General features: G+C 39.1%; 2 protein-coding genes across 5 annotated transcripts; one reads left to right on the top strand and one right to left on the bottom strand.

Moving 5' to 3' along the window:
- Positions 1-797: 797 nt before the first annotated feature.
- On the bottom strand, positions 798-13,778 carry rtf1 (RTF1 homolog, Paf1/RNA polymerase II complex component). 4 transcript variants are annotated; one of them, XM_023353028.1, is made up of 19 exons: positions 13,418-13,499; positions 10,972-11,067; positions 9,643-9,753; positions 9,379-9,529; positions 8,064-8,265; positions 7,848-7,965; positions 7,551-7,665; positions 6,906-7,044; positions 6,650-6,827; positions 6,442-6,524; positions 5,601-5,688; positions 5,401-5,508; positions 5,231-5,308; positions 5,021-5,142; positions 4,737-4,794; positions 3,798-3,875; positions 3,355-3,459; positions 2,922-3,036; positions 798-1,776 (listed from the first exon to the last, which is right to left on the bottom strand). In XM_023353028.1, exons 2-19 carry the CDS (start codon positions 10,981-10,983, stop codon positions 1,670-1,672), a joined length of 1,968 nt encoding a protein of 655 aa, XP_023208796.1. In that variant the 5' UTR covers positions 10,984-11,067; positions 13,418-13,499; the 3' UTR covers positions 798-1,669. The 4 variants fall into 4 exon arrangements, with proteins under 4 accessions (XP_023208796.1, XP_023208795.1, XP_005814713.1 ...); XM_023353027.1 differs by lacking the exon at positions 10,972-11,067 and having other exon boundaries at positions 7,866-7,965; positions 13,418-13,778; XM_005814656.2 differs by lacking the exon at positions 10,972-11,067 and having other exon boundaries at positions 3,358-3,459; positions 13,418-13,778.
- Positions 13,779-13,917: 139 nt separating this feature from the next.
- On the top strand, positions 13,918-17,451 carry ndufaf1 (NADH:ubiquinone oxidoreductase complex assembly factor 1). The gene is made up of 5 exons (XM_005814655.2): positions 13,918-14,086; positions 15,511-16,035; positions 16,145-16,330; positions 16,906-16,980; positions 17,069-17,451. The coding sequence occupies exons 2-5, from the start codon at positions 15,523-15,525 to the stop codon at positions 17,207-17,209; spliced, it is 915 nt and encodes a 304-aa protein (XP_005814712.1). The 5' UTR covers positions 13,918-14,086; positions 15,511-15,522; the 3' UTR covers positions 17,210-17,451.
- Positions 17,452-17,551: the final 100 nt, after the last annotated feature.

The raw sequence follows: 17,551 nt of genomic DNA on the forward strand, positions 1-17,551 counted from the left end.
CCAGGTTTTTGGTTATTTTTATTATTGACGTTTCATAACCCTGTTTTTTTTAATCTCTCCATTGTACTCCTTAAGTCCTCCTGTAATTTGTGGAAATGTGTATTATTGATCATGTATTTTTAGTGTATTCTATTTCTAATATTAACGTTTTATTTAAAAACAAAGTAATTTAATTGATGGCATTAATAAAATAAGCAAGGAGTCAAACTAATCAGATAGTATCAGTAAACACTACGGTGAACGACATATTTTAAAATAGGTTATTGTAGTTGGCCTGGGTTCAGACTAGATGTGTTTTAGTCAGTGGCTGCCTTTTAAATTTTAATATCTGTACACTAAAAAAATGGAAATAAATACTGCCCCATGTAGTCGCACAAGTTTCATCCATTAATTTCAAACTGCTATAGGTTACTTAAAAATAAAACATCTGGGTTATAATACCCATAATAAAGGTATTCCCAGTGTTTCTTTTTAGTCATTTTTGTTTTTGAATCACATTTTGCTCTAAAAATGTCAGACTTTGTTTTCAGAATGAAGCTTTATTTAAACAAAACTTTTTAACAGCATCTTCCTAATGACTGGAAGGTTACACACAACTACTTTTCAATACCAAAACCACAAAAAAAAAAAAAAGAAACACGTTTAGTGGGAAGGAATGGGAAAACAGTAGATTGTTTAATATAAATAATACTATCACTGAAGAATTAATTAAGAGTATAGTTATTTTAGTCTGATATTTTTATTTTGAATTAATCGATGTTGCCGCTCAGTAGTAGCAAACAAATGGACACGGCCGATATGAAACAGTGCCTCTTTATTCTTTTCCGCACTCACTTGAAAATGCATATTTACATGGCATGCCACATCAATACAAGAACTTACTATTGACACAATCGATAAACATGGGGAATCTGCTCTGGGAGTTCACAGCAGGGGAGCGCGGGGAGAGTTAGTGCCATGAACAACCAAAGAAGATAAGAGAAATGAAGCTTCACCTTTATAACCAGGCTAAAGAAAAATAGTTCCTCTGTAAATCTATTTTTGAAGACCTAAAAAGTGTCCGAGCTCACGTGTTTTCCGAACAGTTCATCTTCTTCAGCGTGGATGTGGTCGAATCGGACTATAAGCGTCGACGCTGCGAAACCCATGAGACTTGTTCCGACTCCAGATGATTGTACATTTATGGCAGGTAAAAGGTATACAACGTTGTCCGACTGCTGGAGGGGGCAAGCTCGACCGCTCCGTCAGATGTCCAGTAAATAAAAAATAAACACAACAACCCAAAGTCTTCTAAGATAGTGTCCTTATCCAAGGTAATAATCCGAATGTGATGCCTTTATGAGAGTGGGAGGGGAAAAAAAAGAGGTTAAATAAAAAGCAAAAGAAATAAAAAAAATAAAATAAGAACAACTCCTCGGTACACCAGCTGGTTTGGAGCTAATGCAAGAACAACAGTTATTTAAACATGTTTCTTCTGACAGTGATCCTTGTTGCATTTGTTCCATCAGTAATTCCTCTGTTTGGATGAACACACATTCTCCTGGACTCACTCATTCACATTCACACACACACCCACCCATGCTATCTCTCGCTCACTCAAACACACATACGCTTTCTCAGAAAAACCTATAGCACATGCAATGTGGTTTCGGCGCGAGGGGCTGCCCCGTCAGATCAGGCCCCTCCTCTTCTTGTAGTCCTCCAGGTTGAGGGAGCGGCGAGGAGCACCGTCCTTCACCGGCAGCGCGTTGGAGCTCACAGAGAGAGATTTCGCTTCTGCAGGAAGACAGGACAGTGTGTCGGCTTACAAGCTAGTGTCTTGGCAAAAGAACTCTTCCGAGTTCGACCACGGACGAAATCGTGTTCGTCGGGATTTTTGGCGAAAGACTCGAGACGCCGACGGAGGTTCGGCTTCCACTTGTATGCCAACTCGAGCTGCAGCCAAAGATCAGTTTGGCAAATCGATTAATCTATCGATTCTTCTGATGATTGATTAACTAATCGGATAAACAAAGTGAAACCTTCTACTGATTTTTCATTTAATCTCAAGTCTTTTCTATACAATATGCATTAAAAGATGCAAACAAAGAAAGGACTAGATTAATTTTTTTTAAATGAGAAAATTAACATTTTATTCCCTAAGCTGCAATAACGCTTGCAGCCAATGACGCGTCTGCAGCTAACAAAAAAAAAACATAATTCAAACATAATTCTAACTAAACTCTACAGCTCGATCTTTTCAGTGTTGGGCTAATCTGTTGATTATTTTCTGGATTAACAGATTAATAATTGAATAGCCAAAGGTGCTTAATAGGGAGGGATTTGTATTATAGAATCTGAACCAGGCAAAGCTAAAATTATGCCACTTGAAGAGGTCTGGGTAGAACATATTTATAGTCAAAGGGTTTTTGTTTGTCTGAAATTCAAAATATATATATATATTTTTTGTACAGTTCTAGCTTAATTACACCTCTGAGTGTGTTGCTCTTTCAGCAAATGGCCTTTTTTTTATTTTTTAGATTAGTCGCTTCAGTTAGAGACTAATCGATTACTAAATTAGTTGCCAATTATTTCAATCATGATTAACCACAATTAATCCGATTAATCATTTCAGCCAACCCTAAGCCCACAGCAAGAGTTGCAATGGAATGGTTCGGATTGAAGTATATTTATGTGTTGGAATGGTCCAGTCAAAGTCCCGACGTTACTACAATTAACAATCTGTGTCAAGACTTTAAAAGGAGAATAATGTTCGTGCCAAGACGTGAAAAACTGGTAGAGACATTCACCCAAAAGACTAACTGGAGGTTTTACAAAGCAGATCGCTGCTCTTTAAACGGAGCGCCTAAAATCACGATAAAAATACAACCTGAAAGGCTTTGACCCGCAACACAAACCATGAATAGCAGAAACCATCTCACCTGCATTAGGGACCTGCAGGTCAATCTTAACATCAAAATCGTGAACTTTAAACAAGTCTTCTGAGAGGTCAGTGGTTGGTTTGGGGACATCTTTGTCTTTAGGGTTTGCTGGGCCCTGCAGCAAAATGAGCAAAGATAAAGATAGAGGTCAAGGCTAAGATGTTTGACTCAGCTTGGCAGGTTCTGATGGCTTTCTACTTATTATTATAACATGACCAGAACATCATAAGAATTCTCCAAACAACAACAACAACAAAAAAAATTGGGATGCTGTGTTTTGAAAACAAAAACAAAAAAAATGCTAATCAGCTGAATTCCTTTTGGATTAAAGGATAAAACCGTTGAACAAGTCTCACTTAAAGTCATCAAACTTAAAATGCAAACACATTTCCTCAAGAGAAAAGGAAAAGAAATCATTTCTAGTTGTCCTTACCACCTTGTTCTTCTCTGTGCTAGCAGGATCTACACCTCCCGACCCTGAGCCATACTTTTGGTTCAGGTGAGCAAGAATAGCTGCATGGACCGACGGATCCCTGGCCTGAAGAAGCAAAGGAAAGAAAAAAGAAAAAGTCAGTTCCAGAAATTAAATGGAAGCAAAAAGCTTGTTTTAAAGACAAGCTACACGTCTCTGGGAGTTAGCTACCCCAGCAGATAGCTTAACTAATCAACCAGGAAAGATTAGCTTGTTGTATTACCATTGGTCATTTATATTAAAAAAGGGACAGAACAGCAAAATCTTATATGCATCATCAAAAAATATCTTAACTGCATTGCTTTAACACACACCGGTCATTTTTATTAGTCAGATCAAGAGGGCTTAGATAGAAATATGAGGCGAAATATCAAAGACAGTGAGTTCTATTATAGAAATCGTACATTTGACACCATGGTGGGTTTGCACTGCCTTCGAGTGAAGGGGTCCATTTGTTGGTTTTTGGAATTCTGCCCTTCAGCCTGAAAGAAAAAAAAAAGGGAATTAAACTTTAATAGTTGAAACATATTTTCTCCTGAACCATGTAAAATGCTTCAAACGTTCGGTACAGCAGTGTCTAATCAGCAGTGATTAGACACTAAAGCAGTGGTTCCCAAAGATTTTCCTCTGGGGGCCCCAGTGGTTCCCAAAGATTTTCTTCTGGGGCCCCCCTATGGATTATAATAAAATCCCCCACAAAAAAGAAAAAAAAATCAACTGGGCACACACATCGTTAAACCTGTACACATATTTTGATTTCAAACTCCACTGAAGTTTATTTCACACTTCAGGTTGCGACAAAACAAACTACAAACCATCTTTGCAGTGAAACACTTCTGTGTAACTGTTTGGGCTTTTTTGCCACACACTTTGGGAACCACTGCACTAAAGCAACTTTTGTTTTGTTTTCTTCTTCATCATCCACTTGGCTCTTAATGCCAATTTTTACATTATACCTTAGATTTAGTGCTTTATGCTGATCAGATTACTATAGCTGGGGACTTTAACATTCATGTTGACGCTGAGAATGAAACCCTAAAACGTAGCATTTAATGCTACCTTGAACTCAACTGGTTTCAGTCCTACCCATTCTTACTGTCACACTTTAGACCTCATGCTGACAATACGGTATAAAGAAACAACAATACTTCCTCATAACCCTGTGCTATGTGACCATTCTCTAATAAAGCTTGAGTTTATTTTGACTGAGTATTCCAAACCTAAGAAAAAATTTTGATAAAGTAGATGTTTGTCTGTTTTGCAGTGCTGCAAAAACTTTAAAAGTTTCTGTTCCAGAAACGTCCCATTAGTGGATGAAACCGCGATAAATGCTGGACGCTTACCACAAGTGCTTTCTCAGACTCAACGATGTTCCAGCTTCTGTTCCTCTGGTTAATGTAGCTGGAGGACAGAAAACAGGTTAGTTTGTAATGTGGATTGAATATTTATCACCTTTGGCTTAATAAGACTTGAGTTTTCTGTTGCTTTCACTTAAAAGAGTGGGAAAAAAGACATCTAACGACAGAAAACATGGTCATGTAAGGTGGACTGTTTAGTGTTTAAAAAGACAATCTTGGAAATCTTTGTTAACTTTTTTCTGTCACTTTTTAATTAATTGTAATTTTACCTGATAGCTGAAATGTTCTTGGTCCTCTGTCTGTCAAGTGCTTCAGCTCTCTCCTCGAGCTCATTCAGCTCATCCTGGATAGTTTTTACTTTCTCGCCGTCGCCATTTTCTTCTGCCATAGCCTTCAGTTAGAAAAAAAAGTCAAAGGTGACTGTGAAGATAAGAATTAGAGTTAAAAGTTGCACATGATCATATCTAATTTTACTCCACCTTGTCTTTAAGTAGCTGTGTTTTCTTCATGGCATAATTAGGCGGTGCTTTCCGGAACCTGTCCTTCTCCTTGACGATCTGTGGAGAGAAAAGCGAGGTGGGTGTTTCAGTCCGCTGCAGGAGACGCCAAACAAACGAACGTCCGTCAGCGCCGGTGAAAACTGACTCACATCCTCAATGTCTTTATCGTTGAACTTGTAATTCATAGCTTCTTTGATTGACTGTTCCTTCTTGGTGATTTCATCAAGAGTTGGCACCTGCATCCCAGCGACTATCATCTGCAAGACAAACAAAAAAAAACATATTAAGGGTCTCATTTCTTTCATCCATTCCCACAAATTAGCTCGTTTAATTTTCCAAAAGTGCTTACCGCCTCCTTCCATTTCATGAATTCACTTTCTGTGAACTCTTGATTTGATACAAACTCAAGTCTGAATACCCGCGTGTCGGCCCCATGCCTAGAGGAGATAAGCATAAAGCACGAAAACAGAATAACAAGGTTTATCAAACGTCTCAAATGAAATGCCTCGCAGAAATATTCCTAGTTGCACATTTGTATCCCATTACAGCCACAAACCTCAGTGAATTTTATTGTGATTTTGTTTATTCCACACTAAATTGGCAGGCGAAGGTAAAAATATGAACGCAAAAAATAGAAATAAAAGACTGTACAGTAAGGGGAAATTTACAGAGTAGCAATAAACACCGGATGAAAAACAGCAAAATCTGGTTAAAAGAAATGTGCACCCGAGTAGGATCATTTAAAAAAATTAACTAAATGACATGAATATTTGTGCATAAAATTGCATAGTTGTGCACTGGATAAATATAGGTTAACAAGTTTCAATTCATTTATTTATTTAATTTTTACAAATGACAATATAAAAATGTGGTAACTCAGAGGGACAGACGTACCTCTCAGGTCTTAATAGGACAATTTCAATTATGAACCATAAATGTGGTTTAGAAGAAAACAATTGCTGAAATTAAGACATCAGAACTCCTGTTTGCAATTTACAGCAGGAATCCCTGAATAGAAATACACGTTAAACTTTGACGTTTTGTGTATGTAAAATGTTTGGACAACCATCATTCAACTCACTTAGGTTTGTTGTTCTAACATCACAAAATCTGAAAGAGCTTCATCAGTATGAAGCCTTTTGCAAACTGCTGCTTCTTTTTTTTTTTAATATCTTCCAAAATTTTTTTACCTCAACTGTAATCCCTTGTTTGTCCGCGTTGATCCAAGTTGATAAACTTTTGTCGTTTCTACTACGTCCACGATTTCAGCAACCTTTAGACATTTAGAGAGGGACAGAACGCACATAAAAAAACTTTGCTTCAGAAAAAGAACTTTGAATTAAAAATAAAGCTGCACATTGGTGCCCAGTGGAAGAGCGGCCAAAGCGAAGAGCTCACCCTGTAGACCGGTTTGCTGCTGCTGTTCCCGATCCCTATCCTCACGAAGCAGCCGGTCACCGTCTTCGCAAAGAAGGGCATGTGGCACCAGCGCTCCAGCTTGTGTCTGGACAGTCGGACCCGGTTGAGCTCCTCGGGGAGGGAGACGGGCTGCGACTTCGGCGGCGTCTCCTCTTTCCTGGTGAACAAGGTGAACAAGTTTGAGAATCCGCGCGGAGGCACCGAGGGACGAGCGTCTCGCTCCGAAAACACTCACTCGTCTTCGTCGAAAGACGACGAGCGTGAGCTCCGGTCGCTTTTGACCGACGATTTGTCGTCGTCCTCCTCCTCCTCCTCCTCGTCGTCGGAGTAGACCTCGCTCGTCTTGAGGGGCTCTCGTTTAGCCAGCAGTTCAGCTGCGGAGGCGGTGGCCGTTTATCGCATCGTTTGTCATTTATCGTGATACATTTCTTACCGTGAGAAGAATTTAGATTTATCGTGATATAATTAATTCCAATTCATGTTTAAGACTTTCCGTATTGTTGGGATTGTCAGTTTTTGTCATTTTCCGCACTGCTTGTTCAATGAGAGCATCAATAAATATCACAAAATATCAATAACTGTGAAAAAAATGGTTAAATCACACTTCCTTAATTGACTGGTGTCCTAAAGAAGTGCATTACACATTGGTATGTTTTTCAAGAGTATTTGTGTTTGTGTCATAGAGTAACAGCAACAGGGTTACCTAAAAAAAAATTTGTAATGAATAGTTTCTTATGGTCACTTGTATCGTTATCACAACAGCACCACAAAATATGATTTAAAAAAAAATTTCAGTTCACTTCGCCCAGACACGGTAACGAGGTCAGAATTTACCGCTAAAAACAATGAGAAGTCCTCAGCGGCCTCAGATCAAACTCACCCGTTTTGTTTTTCTTCTTCTCACGTTCAGCTTTCAGTTCCTCCATGGCTTGGGACTTCTTGTCCAGTTTTTCATCGCGTTTGGATCGCCTTTCCTTGTTATGTGACATGGACACCTGGACAGGAGCGTAAAACACAAATAAAAATAAAAACACCGATGTTGGTACAATTTTTTTTCTTACCCCCAATTAGTTTCAGTAAAACAAACAAAAGAGGAGCATACGCTACTTAGTTTTAGCATCACCCATAAAAGTAGAACCTAAAGGAGGTCTGTTCATTATTATTAATCTGGACCCACCACCAGAGTGTCTTGAACCTGAGATTGTTTCCGTTTTTCTTGCTCTTCCTCCTGCTTCTTTTTCTTCTCCTCTTTCTCCTTCTTCTTTGCCGTCTTCAGCTTCTTCTTAATTTCGAACCTTTGAAGCAAAGAATCAGCTGAAATCAGAACATTTTGAGCAGCAACGCGGAAATGCTCCACACGCCTCGCTTCGCGTTTCGACGCAGGATCACCGACCGTCTCCGCAGCACCTCTCTCTTCTCGATCCTGTTGAACAGCTCCTGCTCCCTCTCCTTCTCGGTCATCTGCTCCAGGCGCGCCCGGTCCTCGGCGTCGCCCATCAAGTCGTCGTCGTAGCCGTCCTTGAACACCTCGTCTTCGGAGGAGTCCGAGTCGGAGCTGGAGGACGAGCTGTTGCTTTCTGTATCTGAAACCTCGCCTACAAGAAAAGGAAAAAGGGAGAACACGTTATCAAGTCGTTATTCTGACTTTTTGGTTTAGCCTGCGGGGGAAAAAATATATATACATATAGCACCTCAGTTCGTTCAGATTTAATGAATTAATCCTATGACTTTGTGCTGTATGAAGTTTCATGTCGTAAAATTGCTGATTTGTGTCGAAATGACCCAGAGTTGGTCTCAATCAGCCCTTTTTGTTTGAAGGACATCTTTGTTTACAGAGTCTTCATAAATAACTGTTATTTGTTGATTCTGTTGTTTTATTTATTTTGGGTTTTTATAAATATCTTCCCGTTCCAGTGTTAAATGTTTATTAGAAGTTCAAGTTTACGGATCTTTGAGAATGTTTTGTTTCGCATTATTATGCTATTACCGTCATATTACTAGAAAATGGTCTCAAAACAACAACATTACCATTTATCGCAATAACTTTGGGGACAATTTATTGTCCGGCAAAATTTGTTACCATGACGATCCCATTTGCAGGCTCTTGGTAATGCAGGAACTGTGTTTCTGAGTTAAAATCATTGCTATATGGGGCGTGCCTTGGTGGCGTAGGGGTTAGCGCGACCCACGTTTGGAGGCCTTGAGTCCTTGACGCGGGCGTCGCGGGTTCGACTCCCAGACCCGACAATATTTGCCGCATGTCTTCCCCCCTCTCCTTCCCCCTTTCCTGTCAGCCTACTGTCATATAAGAGACACTAGAGCCCACAAAAGACCCCCTGGAGGGGTAAAAAAAAAATCATTGCTATATTTAAGCAAAGAAGAGAAAATGTACTTTGCCGTCTGTTTTTGTATCGTTTTCAAAAACGACAACATTTGTATCGCTTTTCATAAGAAATCGAAGGCAGCAAAGTGACCAAATCTCAAAGCGTAGCATCTCTCGTCTGAATTTCATTCTGTTTTACAAGAGAGCCGATGCGCCGGTGCTGCGCGCCGCCAGGAATACAGGAGATGAAACAGTGAGTCATGTAATCCCAGCCACCTGAAATACCAGGGTGACATGTAATCTGGAGTTCACCAGAAATGTTCTGTGTTTTCTTAAAACCTCGGGATTTCTGTGTGGGCGAATTTTCTAAAATGCAGAGTCCTACCCTCCTCGGGAGCGGAGCTGTCCGCCGAGCTGTCTCCATCGGAGCTGCCGGACGCCGTGGCCTTGTTGACCTTCTTTTTAGTGGCGCTCTTCTTTTCAGAGCCTTTCCCCGGCTTAACCTTCTTTTTGCCCTTGGTGCCGCCCACGGTCCACTAAGACGCAGAAAGAAAGAAAAAAAAACCAAGTCTCGCTTTAAGGTGTTTCATATTTTCACAGCTGGAAGCGACCGGGTTCTGGTCCATTCCGTCGGGTCCGGTTGCCTTACCTCATCGTCGCTGTCGGACGTCTCGGAGTCTGTGGACGCTGCTGGTTTGTTTACAGGCTCTTCATGCTCGCCTGAGTCCACCCTCTTCCTCTTCGCCAAGGACAACAGCTCCTGAAGGGAAAACGCAGAGGACAGCTGCTGATGTTGTACACAAGAACCTGATGCGATTTAAAAAAAATAAAAATACAAACAGGGGTGAGAGCAAGATGGTAAAAATAGTAAAAATATCAGTCGTTTATGAATACTGGAGAATACGCAAGCTTAACGGAACACGTTTTTTAAATACTTTTGTCTTTATTAAATCTTGAGTCATAATAAAATTTCAAGAACTTTTTCTAAATTTGCAATTTAATTCAACAATTAGCTAAAAGGACAAAGGTAGATAATAGAGTTGAAGCGATTAATTGGATGAATCGACTGCTGAAACAATCGTCAACTAATCTAGTAACTGAGTAATCGCTAACTAGTGCGCAGTTTCAAAATAGGTCATTTGCTTAATAAACAACATATGCAAAGCAATAATTAAGAAAAATGTGTACAAAAAAATGCATAGATTTTGCATTTAAGATAACAAAAAAGGTTTTTGTGTGTAAATATTTTCTATACACAACTCCTCACGTGGCACTTTTAGCTTCACCTGGTTCAAAATCAATTTAAAGAAATCCTATTATTCATCAAAAAAAAAAAATGAACAGATTATTCCCACACTGTGTTAATGTTAGGCAGGAAGAGCTGAGCTTTTCACATGTGGATGTTAGAAATTATTGCTTTTATCTGCAGATTCATCCTTTGCTACAGAAGATTAAGAGTTGGCTAAATTAATGCCGTTATTGAATTCAGAGAATAAATCAATAACAGCAATAATTCAACTCCTCCATTTACAAACGGAATTGAATTATTTTATTTCTAATATTGTATTAAAAGAAAGGCTTAAATAAAAAATCTGCAGCATTAATTGTCATCGTCGTTAATCTGATACAAGTTCAGAATAGATAGACCGATGCAGCAGGAGTTAGATACATGTCCCTTTTTCTGATTTTGAAACCAAATCTACAGCAGAAATAACTTCTTAGCGAAATCAGGCGAACTCTATAGCACACTGATGAACGAAAAAGTGATATTGCAATTTCAGCCAATCGAGTGACGTGAAAAAATCCAGAAATTTTGAAAAGATGTTCAAGTTAACCTGCACCGATCTGACCTCTTGTTATGAATGCTACAAGTATGGTTTTTGTTATTCTTATTGTTAAGGCCGCAGAAAATGTGTAAATAGTTTTGATTATGTCAGCTGCGATGCATGCCTATTTTCTTCTTTTTTGTCTTCCTCACCTGTGTTTCCATCGCTGTGACCTTTAGCCTTTAGCATTAGGATCAATGTCGGTGTCCAGTGTGAGCATCTGCTGCCATGAGGCTCAGTCAACCTGGCTAAATATTACGCTAGCAGGTAAAATCTAAGTTCAAAACACCTGGAATATGTTAGCCAACGATTATCGCTCTCTAAACAGTCCTTTGTGATCTGAATGTTGCACAAACCGATATTCCATTTGCGTTATATTAGCAATAATTGTGCAGCCTCTCTTCACAATATCTGCCACAAAACCTTTAACATAAATGAAAAATTTGAATACTTAAAAGCCAGAAAGGCCAGCATTTAAGTTGAAATTTGTTTTTACTTACATTATAGATAATAGTTGGATCAATTACATTTTTACTCGTACTGTTTTTTTTTTATTCTAATCAAAAATGCTTTTGACTTTTCTAAGTTGACCATTTTACAGGTTATATACTTCTGTCTATCAATTTTTTCTCGTATTTCCTCATTAAATAATTACTCAGTTCTTCCTACAGTTGTTTGACTTAATTTTTTTCAATTTATTTACTTTAATATTTCCATTTTTTTTAACCACCACAAAGCACTTTGTGTTACACTTTACAAAAAAAATTATAATTTATAAAATGTTTCACTGATAATAGCTCGATTATTACAAATATGGCAACGTTGCCGATACCATTTATTTATCGTCGTTTTAATAGATACAATAGTAGCGTTCGGGTGTTTTTATAGAATAAAATGAGCACAAGAAGCTGAGATTAACTAGTTAACCTGTTAAACTGGCCATGTTGACTTTCTTTCGGGAGAAAATAAATGTCGAAATGTGATACCTCTGCTGATCGTACTCTCTATATATGAGCAAATGCATCTATTTTAAAGTGAATAAATACATTACAAAAAAGTATTTGCATACAAGTTTTGTACAGCAGAAAGCTCAAAGCTTATTAAACAGGTAGAATGGGTTTGGATGTGACCAACCCTGCAGGGCATCACTGCCCACGCACAAATAAATTCTGTTTTTGCTGCCAGTCGCTGTCAATTATTTATAGTTGGATGCTGACTTGGCTCTACAGACAACAGATAGATCTGTCAAATTGTTTCATGCAGTGTCTGTTGGACAGAATCCAATATGTTATTCATCTGTGCATAGCCAGTTAATGTTTTTAAGTATTTATCTATAACAAAAATCAGACAATTTAATATGAAGGCAAGTTTGGTTAGCCCGTGAAAGGTAAGATTTCTATACACAATGAATAATTTTTATTTCAACTTCCAAATTTAACTACAAAAGTTACTATTTTTTTAAAAAAGTAAAGCCAATGTGCCCATTATATGAAGGATGAACATTCTTTATCACTGTTCTCATCTTCAGGCTTAATAAAACTCCCATAAACTGACATTTATTTCAACCACTAAAACAGAGAAGTAGAACTTTTTTTGTTGTGTATGGGGTTTTCTTTTTTATATATATACATATTTCACGAGAACATCTAACTTTTTTTTTTTTTAGAAATTAACATTTCTTTGTGCACACCGTTTGACAAACTTTCATAGATATTGATGTACATTGAGGGTAGGGGGGAAATTACAGTAGCATTTCAGGTTTCAATGTGCTTCTAGCTGTATTCTTCTTTTACTCACATGCCTACTGGTCAAATGTAAGTTATTGGACCAATTCTACATCTGGTTTTCTATGATAGGAAATGTTGCCAACATTCCTATTCCTGCTGTGAGTCAAGTCATTTAGAAAGCGAGTGTGTGGAGAAACTTGGCCGACCAAAACCTGACCGGACTTTTTACGCGAGTTCTCTGTTTTTTTTTTTTTTATTATTATTATTTTAAACAGGAATACACACGGTAATTTGAGGGATTTTCAGCATGAACGTGCAGCTCTCGGCGCTGTCACGTTCGGCTGCCAGAGCTTGTTTATCAACATCACCGAAATAGAACTTCAGCTCCGAGCCCATGACGTCATTCAGCAGCTAGGGCTCACGCTAAACCAAAGCAAGCTCTACATAACAGATTCATTTTGAACATTTTCCACGTTCCCCCTCCGGTCTGTAAACACGCAAACATCCCACTCGTCCGCGCGCAGACACAGACAGCCAGCCAAAGACTGGAAACCATTACGAAGGTGCATGGCGCGGTAACACAAGACTGCATGATTACTAGCATTATGCAAACATTGCTAGCCTGGACAGGCTGCTTCTAAGACGCACAAGAGCCCAAAGCACTTTCTACTTTATGATATATGGTGTACATACACAGCAGGGACGAGGTTAGCATTATGTTACGCAAAAGTGAGACAGGCCCACTATCAGCTTGTTCAAGCGAGGCCAAACGCAGCGTAACCCATTAGCATCCGCTAGCTTCGTCCCAAATTGTTGACTGCTTAGAGAGCCCACCATTGGGGACAATTTAAGGAGAAAAAACGGGACCTACCTGATCTAAATTGTCATCACTAGCACTGTCTTCAGAGTCAGAGTCAATCACGTTTCGAACTTTCCGCTTCTTAACATTCACCATGATTTGCTACGCGGCTAACCTGCTAGCTGCGCCTGTGTCGTCAAAGCGGTTGAGATTAGCCGCTGATGCTACTTGTCTTCTTGGTTCAAAGGCAGGACGGAGCATGCGCGCACAGTGGCTTTACAACCAACAACTTGCATATATTGGAAAGAATTAAGGAAGTAGCACAAAATGTGTCATTTTACTATATTCATTTCATATTCTGGAAGCTTTAAAAAATATATTTGTAATAGAAAAAACGCACACGGACAAAAGGACACTGAGAACAGAGAGGGGAACTAAAGGTTAGTGAGTGCGCCAGTCAGGACGGGAATCTAAGTGCAACAAAGCTATGTTCAAGAACTACTAAGGCTGCTGTTACGAAACCATGTGACTTTCACTGTAGCTCTCGTTTATTACACAGGTTGTCCTCGAAAGTATTCTGAACGTAGCTTTCCAGATGGTGTTTCCTGTGCGGACAGGGCCAACCTTGAACGTATTCGTGACTGTTGTAGCATTTAATACACGTATTGAATTGTTTTATTGTATTGTCTGTTCCATTAATGTAAGACGGCTTCTGGTTGGACCACTTACAACGCGGATAGAGTAAGCGAAAAATACACTTTCCCTCATACATGACAGGTTAACAACGTGTGAGTGTTCCAGGAAAAATACCTGTGGTGACCAGAAATTGTGATTTTTGCATGTTTTGTTTCTTTTTGATCGAAACTGTGGTGGCAGTTTGCGTTGAGTTCAGATTGCTGTGAAGAGTGACCAGATGGCATGCAGCTAATTGCAAAGCTTATAAAAATGAACTTAATTGCAAAACTAACTTTCAATCAGTTGAACTACTTGAATTATCTTACATTTGTTTATTGCCAAATAAATGTATTTATTTTGAAGGGAATCAGAAGAGAAGGACTGTTGCTTTAAATGAGAGAATTTGCTTGAATTCAATCTACTTTTGCTTAAACGATGGTCACATAAAAGGAAGCATGTGCTGCTATTAATGTTTTGCTTCAGGCCTAAGGAAATTGCGGCTATTGAGATTGTTCATAATTTAACTATTTATTGAATTAACATTTGATTTTTCTGTGTGGACAAAAACACAAAGTCATGGTAATTCGATTCAATCTACAACCTAGTGGCATTTTGCGTAAACATTATGCATTTCTCAGTAAAAACCTCTTAAACCTTTTAAACGTTATTATCAATAGAAATACATGACTTGGAGGTTTACATTGTTCTGTGTTGTAATGTCAAAAATTACTATTTTTCAAGCACTGGAACTATCAAACAGTAGATGCCGGGAATAATTTAAAATGTTTGGAAAGAACACGAATAAAACATCAAGAAAGGATGTCACTTGATTCTAGTTTGTACTTTATTACCAACATTGATATATTCTTCCACATAATAAGAGCTGCTATAGTTAATCTCTGGCTTTTATATGCTTTATTTCTGTTTTTACTAACAAAATCCAGATAGACAGAGAAAGAGTGTTATGTGCAAAGCCACAGAAACTCTGGAAAGTGAAATACAAATCTATGTTTATTTAATTTGCAATAAGAAATCAATCAATCTTATTTGTATAGCACATTTCAGCAACAAGGCAGGTCAAAGGGCTTTACATCATAAAAACACGGAAATAAAGTAATTAAAAATAACAATCACCAATCGTGAAACCAGCAATAAGCATACACAACAATACACATACAAGAAAAGCAAATGTCACTATACAAATAGAAGTCAAAATTGTAATTTTTATGCAAGTTAAGGCTTATATAAATAACTAGTTCAGATGAGATGTAGACATGCCAATATCATGCTAATTTATACTTGCTAAACGCATAAAACTAAGAGCTAGTGCATATAAAAACAACTCGTTCATGTTTTGGGTTGATAAAATGTACTACAAATCAGCTTGTCTTGGTTTAATGTATTCCAAATAAAGACATTTATTAATTTCTGCCAGTAACTCTCTGTAACTCCAGTTTACTAGAACCATTTCCTGTCCTCCGTCCCAACAGAGACTCACCCAGATGTCCCTTCCGACTATCTCACGCGTCCCTGCGTCCGGGCTCCTCCGCTCCATCCGTGACCTGCGCTGGCTCCTGCGCTCCATCGCGCCTCTTGCCACGCCCAGAAGAGCTTTGACCCAGATGGGCTACCGGCGGCCCGGCCAGCCCAGAGAGGACAAGCCCCCGTGGTGGAGGGTGAAGTTTGACTTCTCTAAGGGTTTGAAGGGCATGAAGAGGCACTTCACGCTGCTGAAGGAGGAGTTCTTTGCCCAATTCGTTGGTCCGATGGGCAAACCCATCATCGAACACATGCTGGAGCAGAACCAGGTGTTGTGGGAGTTCAGGGGCCCCCACAGCCTCCAGGAGTGGACAATTTCCTGCGACCGGGAGATCGGAGGCAAAAGCGAGGTTTACCTGAAGGTCGGAAGGAACAATGAGACGTGCCTTCTGTACGGGACGCTTTGCTCCGATCCTCCTAAAGACGGGGAAACGCGCTACAGCGGATACTGCACCATGCGCGCCAAGCAACCTCTGGTTGAGTGCTGCGTCTCTGTCTCTCTCTCTCTCAGTGTTGCAAATTATTTCATCGCTTCTAGGTCCACACAGTGATGAACCACAAGCTGAAACATTTCCTCTCCCCTAGGCTTCGTTTGACAGGAAGAGGTACCACGACTGGTCCAGCTTCAACACCCTCCACCTGCGTATCCGGGGTGACGGCCGGCCGTGGATGATCAACGTCATAGCAGAAACCTACTACACTCACCAGAAAGATGACATGTACAGCTACTTCCTGTATACCAGGGGAGGACCCTACTGGCAAGATGTGAAAGTAGGGACAGATAAAGTGTAACGTTTGAAGTCAGAGGTGTCCAAGCGTTTTTTGCCACCACGGCCAAAATTGTCAATTTGAAAACACTTCGGGGCCACAAAAATTATTTTAAAGGAGTTATGTGTTTTATAGCATAATCAAGTAACATTAGCGTTATTGCTAACAGTAACGTTAGTAATAATTTTACCGTCTGTTATTAAAATATTGTATCTATCAAATATAACTTGAAAGAAATTTGACTTTGAAATGGAACGCCTTGAATTCGGGCCTCTGTCTCTTTAAGAAACTCCTGCAAAATGGTTAGTATTGATAATATTACTAATGATCAAAGTAATTATTTTGATACTTGCATGTAGGGTTGCTTGTTTCACCGTTTGTGAATTAACTTAAAACTGTAGTTTGCATATTTCAACAAAACTGTGGTTCTATCAATAATCAATTTGCTCTTGGTTGATGCAATCTACCAAGTACCCATTTCTAATTTTACATTAAAGTATTCACAGCAGTTGAACTTTATATCCAAATGTGGATTTTGATGATCTGGGCCAATCGCTGAACCCGATTTTCCTTTCCAGATCCCGTTCTCCAAGTTCTTCCTGGCTCATCGGGGGAGGGTACAAGACGACCAGCACGAGCTCTGGCTGGATAAGGTAGCTTCAACTTTAAAATGGTACAAACTACATTTAAAAAAAAAATAATAAAAAAAATCTATAAATTCCTTGTTTTATTTATTTACAGATTAATGCCATTGGATTTACTCTTGGAGACAAAGCAGATGGTCCCTTCCAGCTCGAAATCGATTTCATCGGCGTGTGCAAAGATTACGCGCACACTGAGGACTTCGCATACGAGAAGTACAAGAGGAACCCTGAAGTTTGAGAGTTCCCGCAGCGCAGCACTCGAACAAGACATGAGGACTTGTGACAAGACTTTTGACTCGTTTTTCCTCCATCTGTACATTTGGAACGATGATCTTAGTAAAATAAACAAATGGATAAACGTTTCACACCCGAAAGACCCGGGCTTTAAAAGTTTTCATCCTTTAGTAAGCAGTTTAAAAAAAAAAAAAAACCATAAATTAATGAATTTATAGCACATATCTATGGTGGCCAGCCTTTAAACAGATGAATTGGAAACTATAAGTGTATAATGTAGAAATATTTTCCTACTCTACAGGAGCCCTGCTGATGTTCTTTAAAGAGGAATTATCATAAAGATTCA

Source organism: Xiphophorus maculatus, chromosome 19 (assembly GCF_002775205.1).
Source record: "Xiphophorus maculatus strain JP 163 A chromosome 19, X_maculatus-5.0-male, whole genome shotgun sequence".
Classification (NCBI taxonomy): Eukaryota; Metazoa; Chordata; class Actinopteri; order Cyprinodontiformes; family Poeciliidae; genus Xiphophorus; species Xiphophorus maculatus.

Bases quoted from the DNA above. Each gene is read 5' to 3' on its own strand.
- rtf1 (XM_014474779.2), bottom strand. From the start codon at position 13,501: ATGGTGAATGTTAAGAAGCGGAAAGTTCGAAACGTGATTGACTCTGAC. The intron at 8,266-9,378 runs GTAGGACTCTGC...CTTTTCTTGTAG, and splicing joins CAGCTCCGCTCCCGAGGAGG to GCGAGGTTTCAGATACAGAA. The intron at 3,037-3,354 runs GTAAGGACAACT...ATTTTGCTGCAG, and splicing joins GCACAGAGAAGAACAAGGTG to GGCCCAGCAAACCCTAAAGA.
- ndufaf1 (XM_005814655.2), top strand. From the start codon at position 15,523: ATGTCCCTTCCGACTATCTCACGCGTCCCTGCGTCCGGGCTCCTCCGC. The intron at 16,331-16,905 runs GTAGGGACAGAT...TTTCCTTTCCAG, and splicing joins CCTACTGGCAAGATGTGAAA to ATCCCGTTCTCCAAGTTCTT. The intron at 16,981-17,068 runs GTAGCTTCAACT...ATTTATTTACAG, and splicing joins ACGAGCTCTGGCTGGATAAG to ATTAATGCCATTGGATTTAC.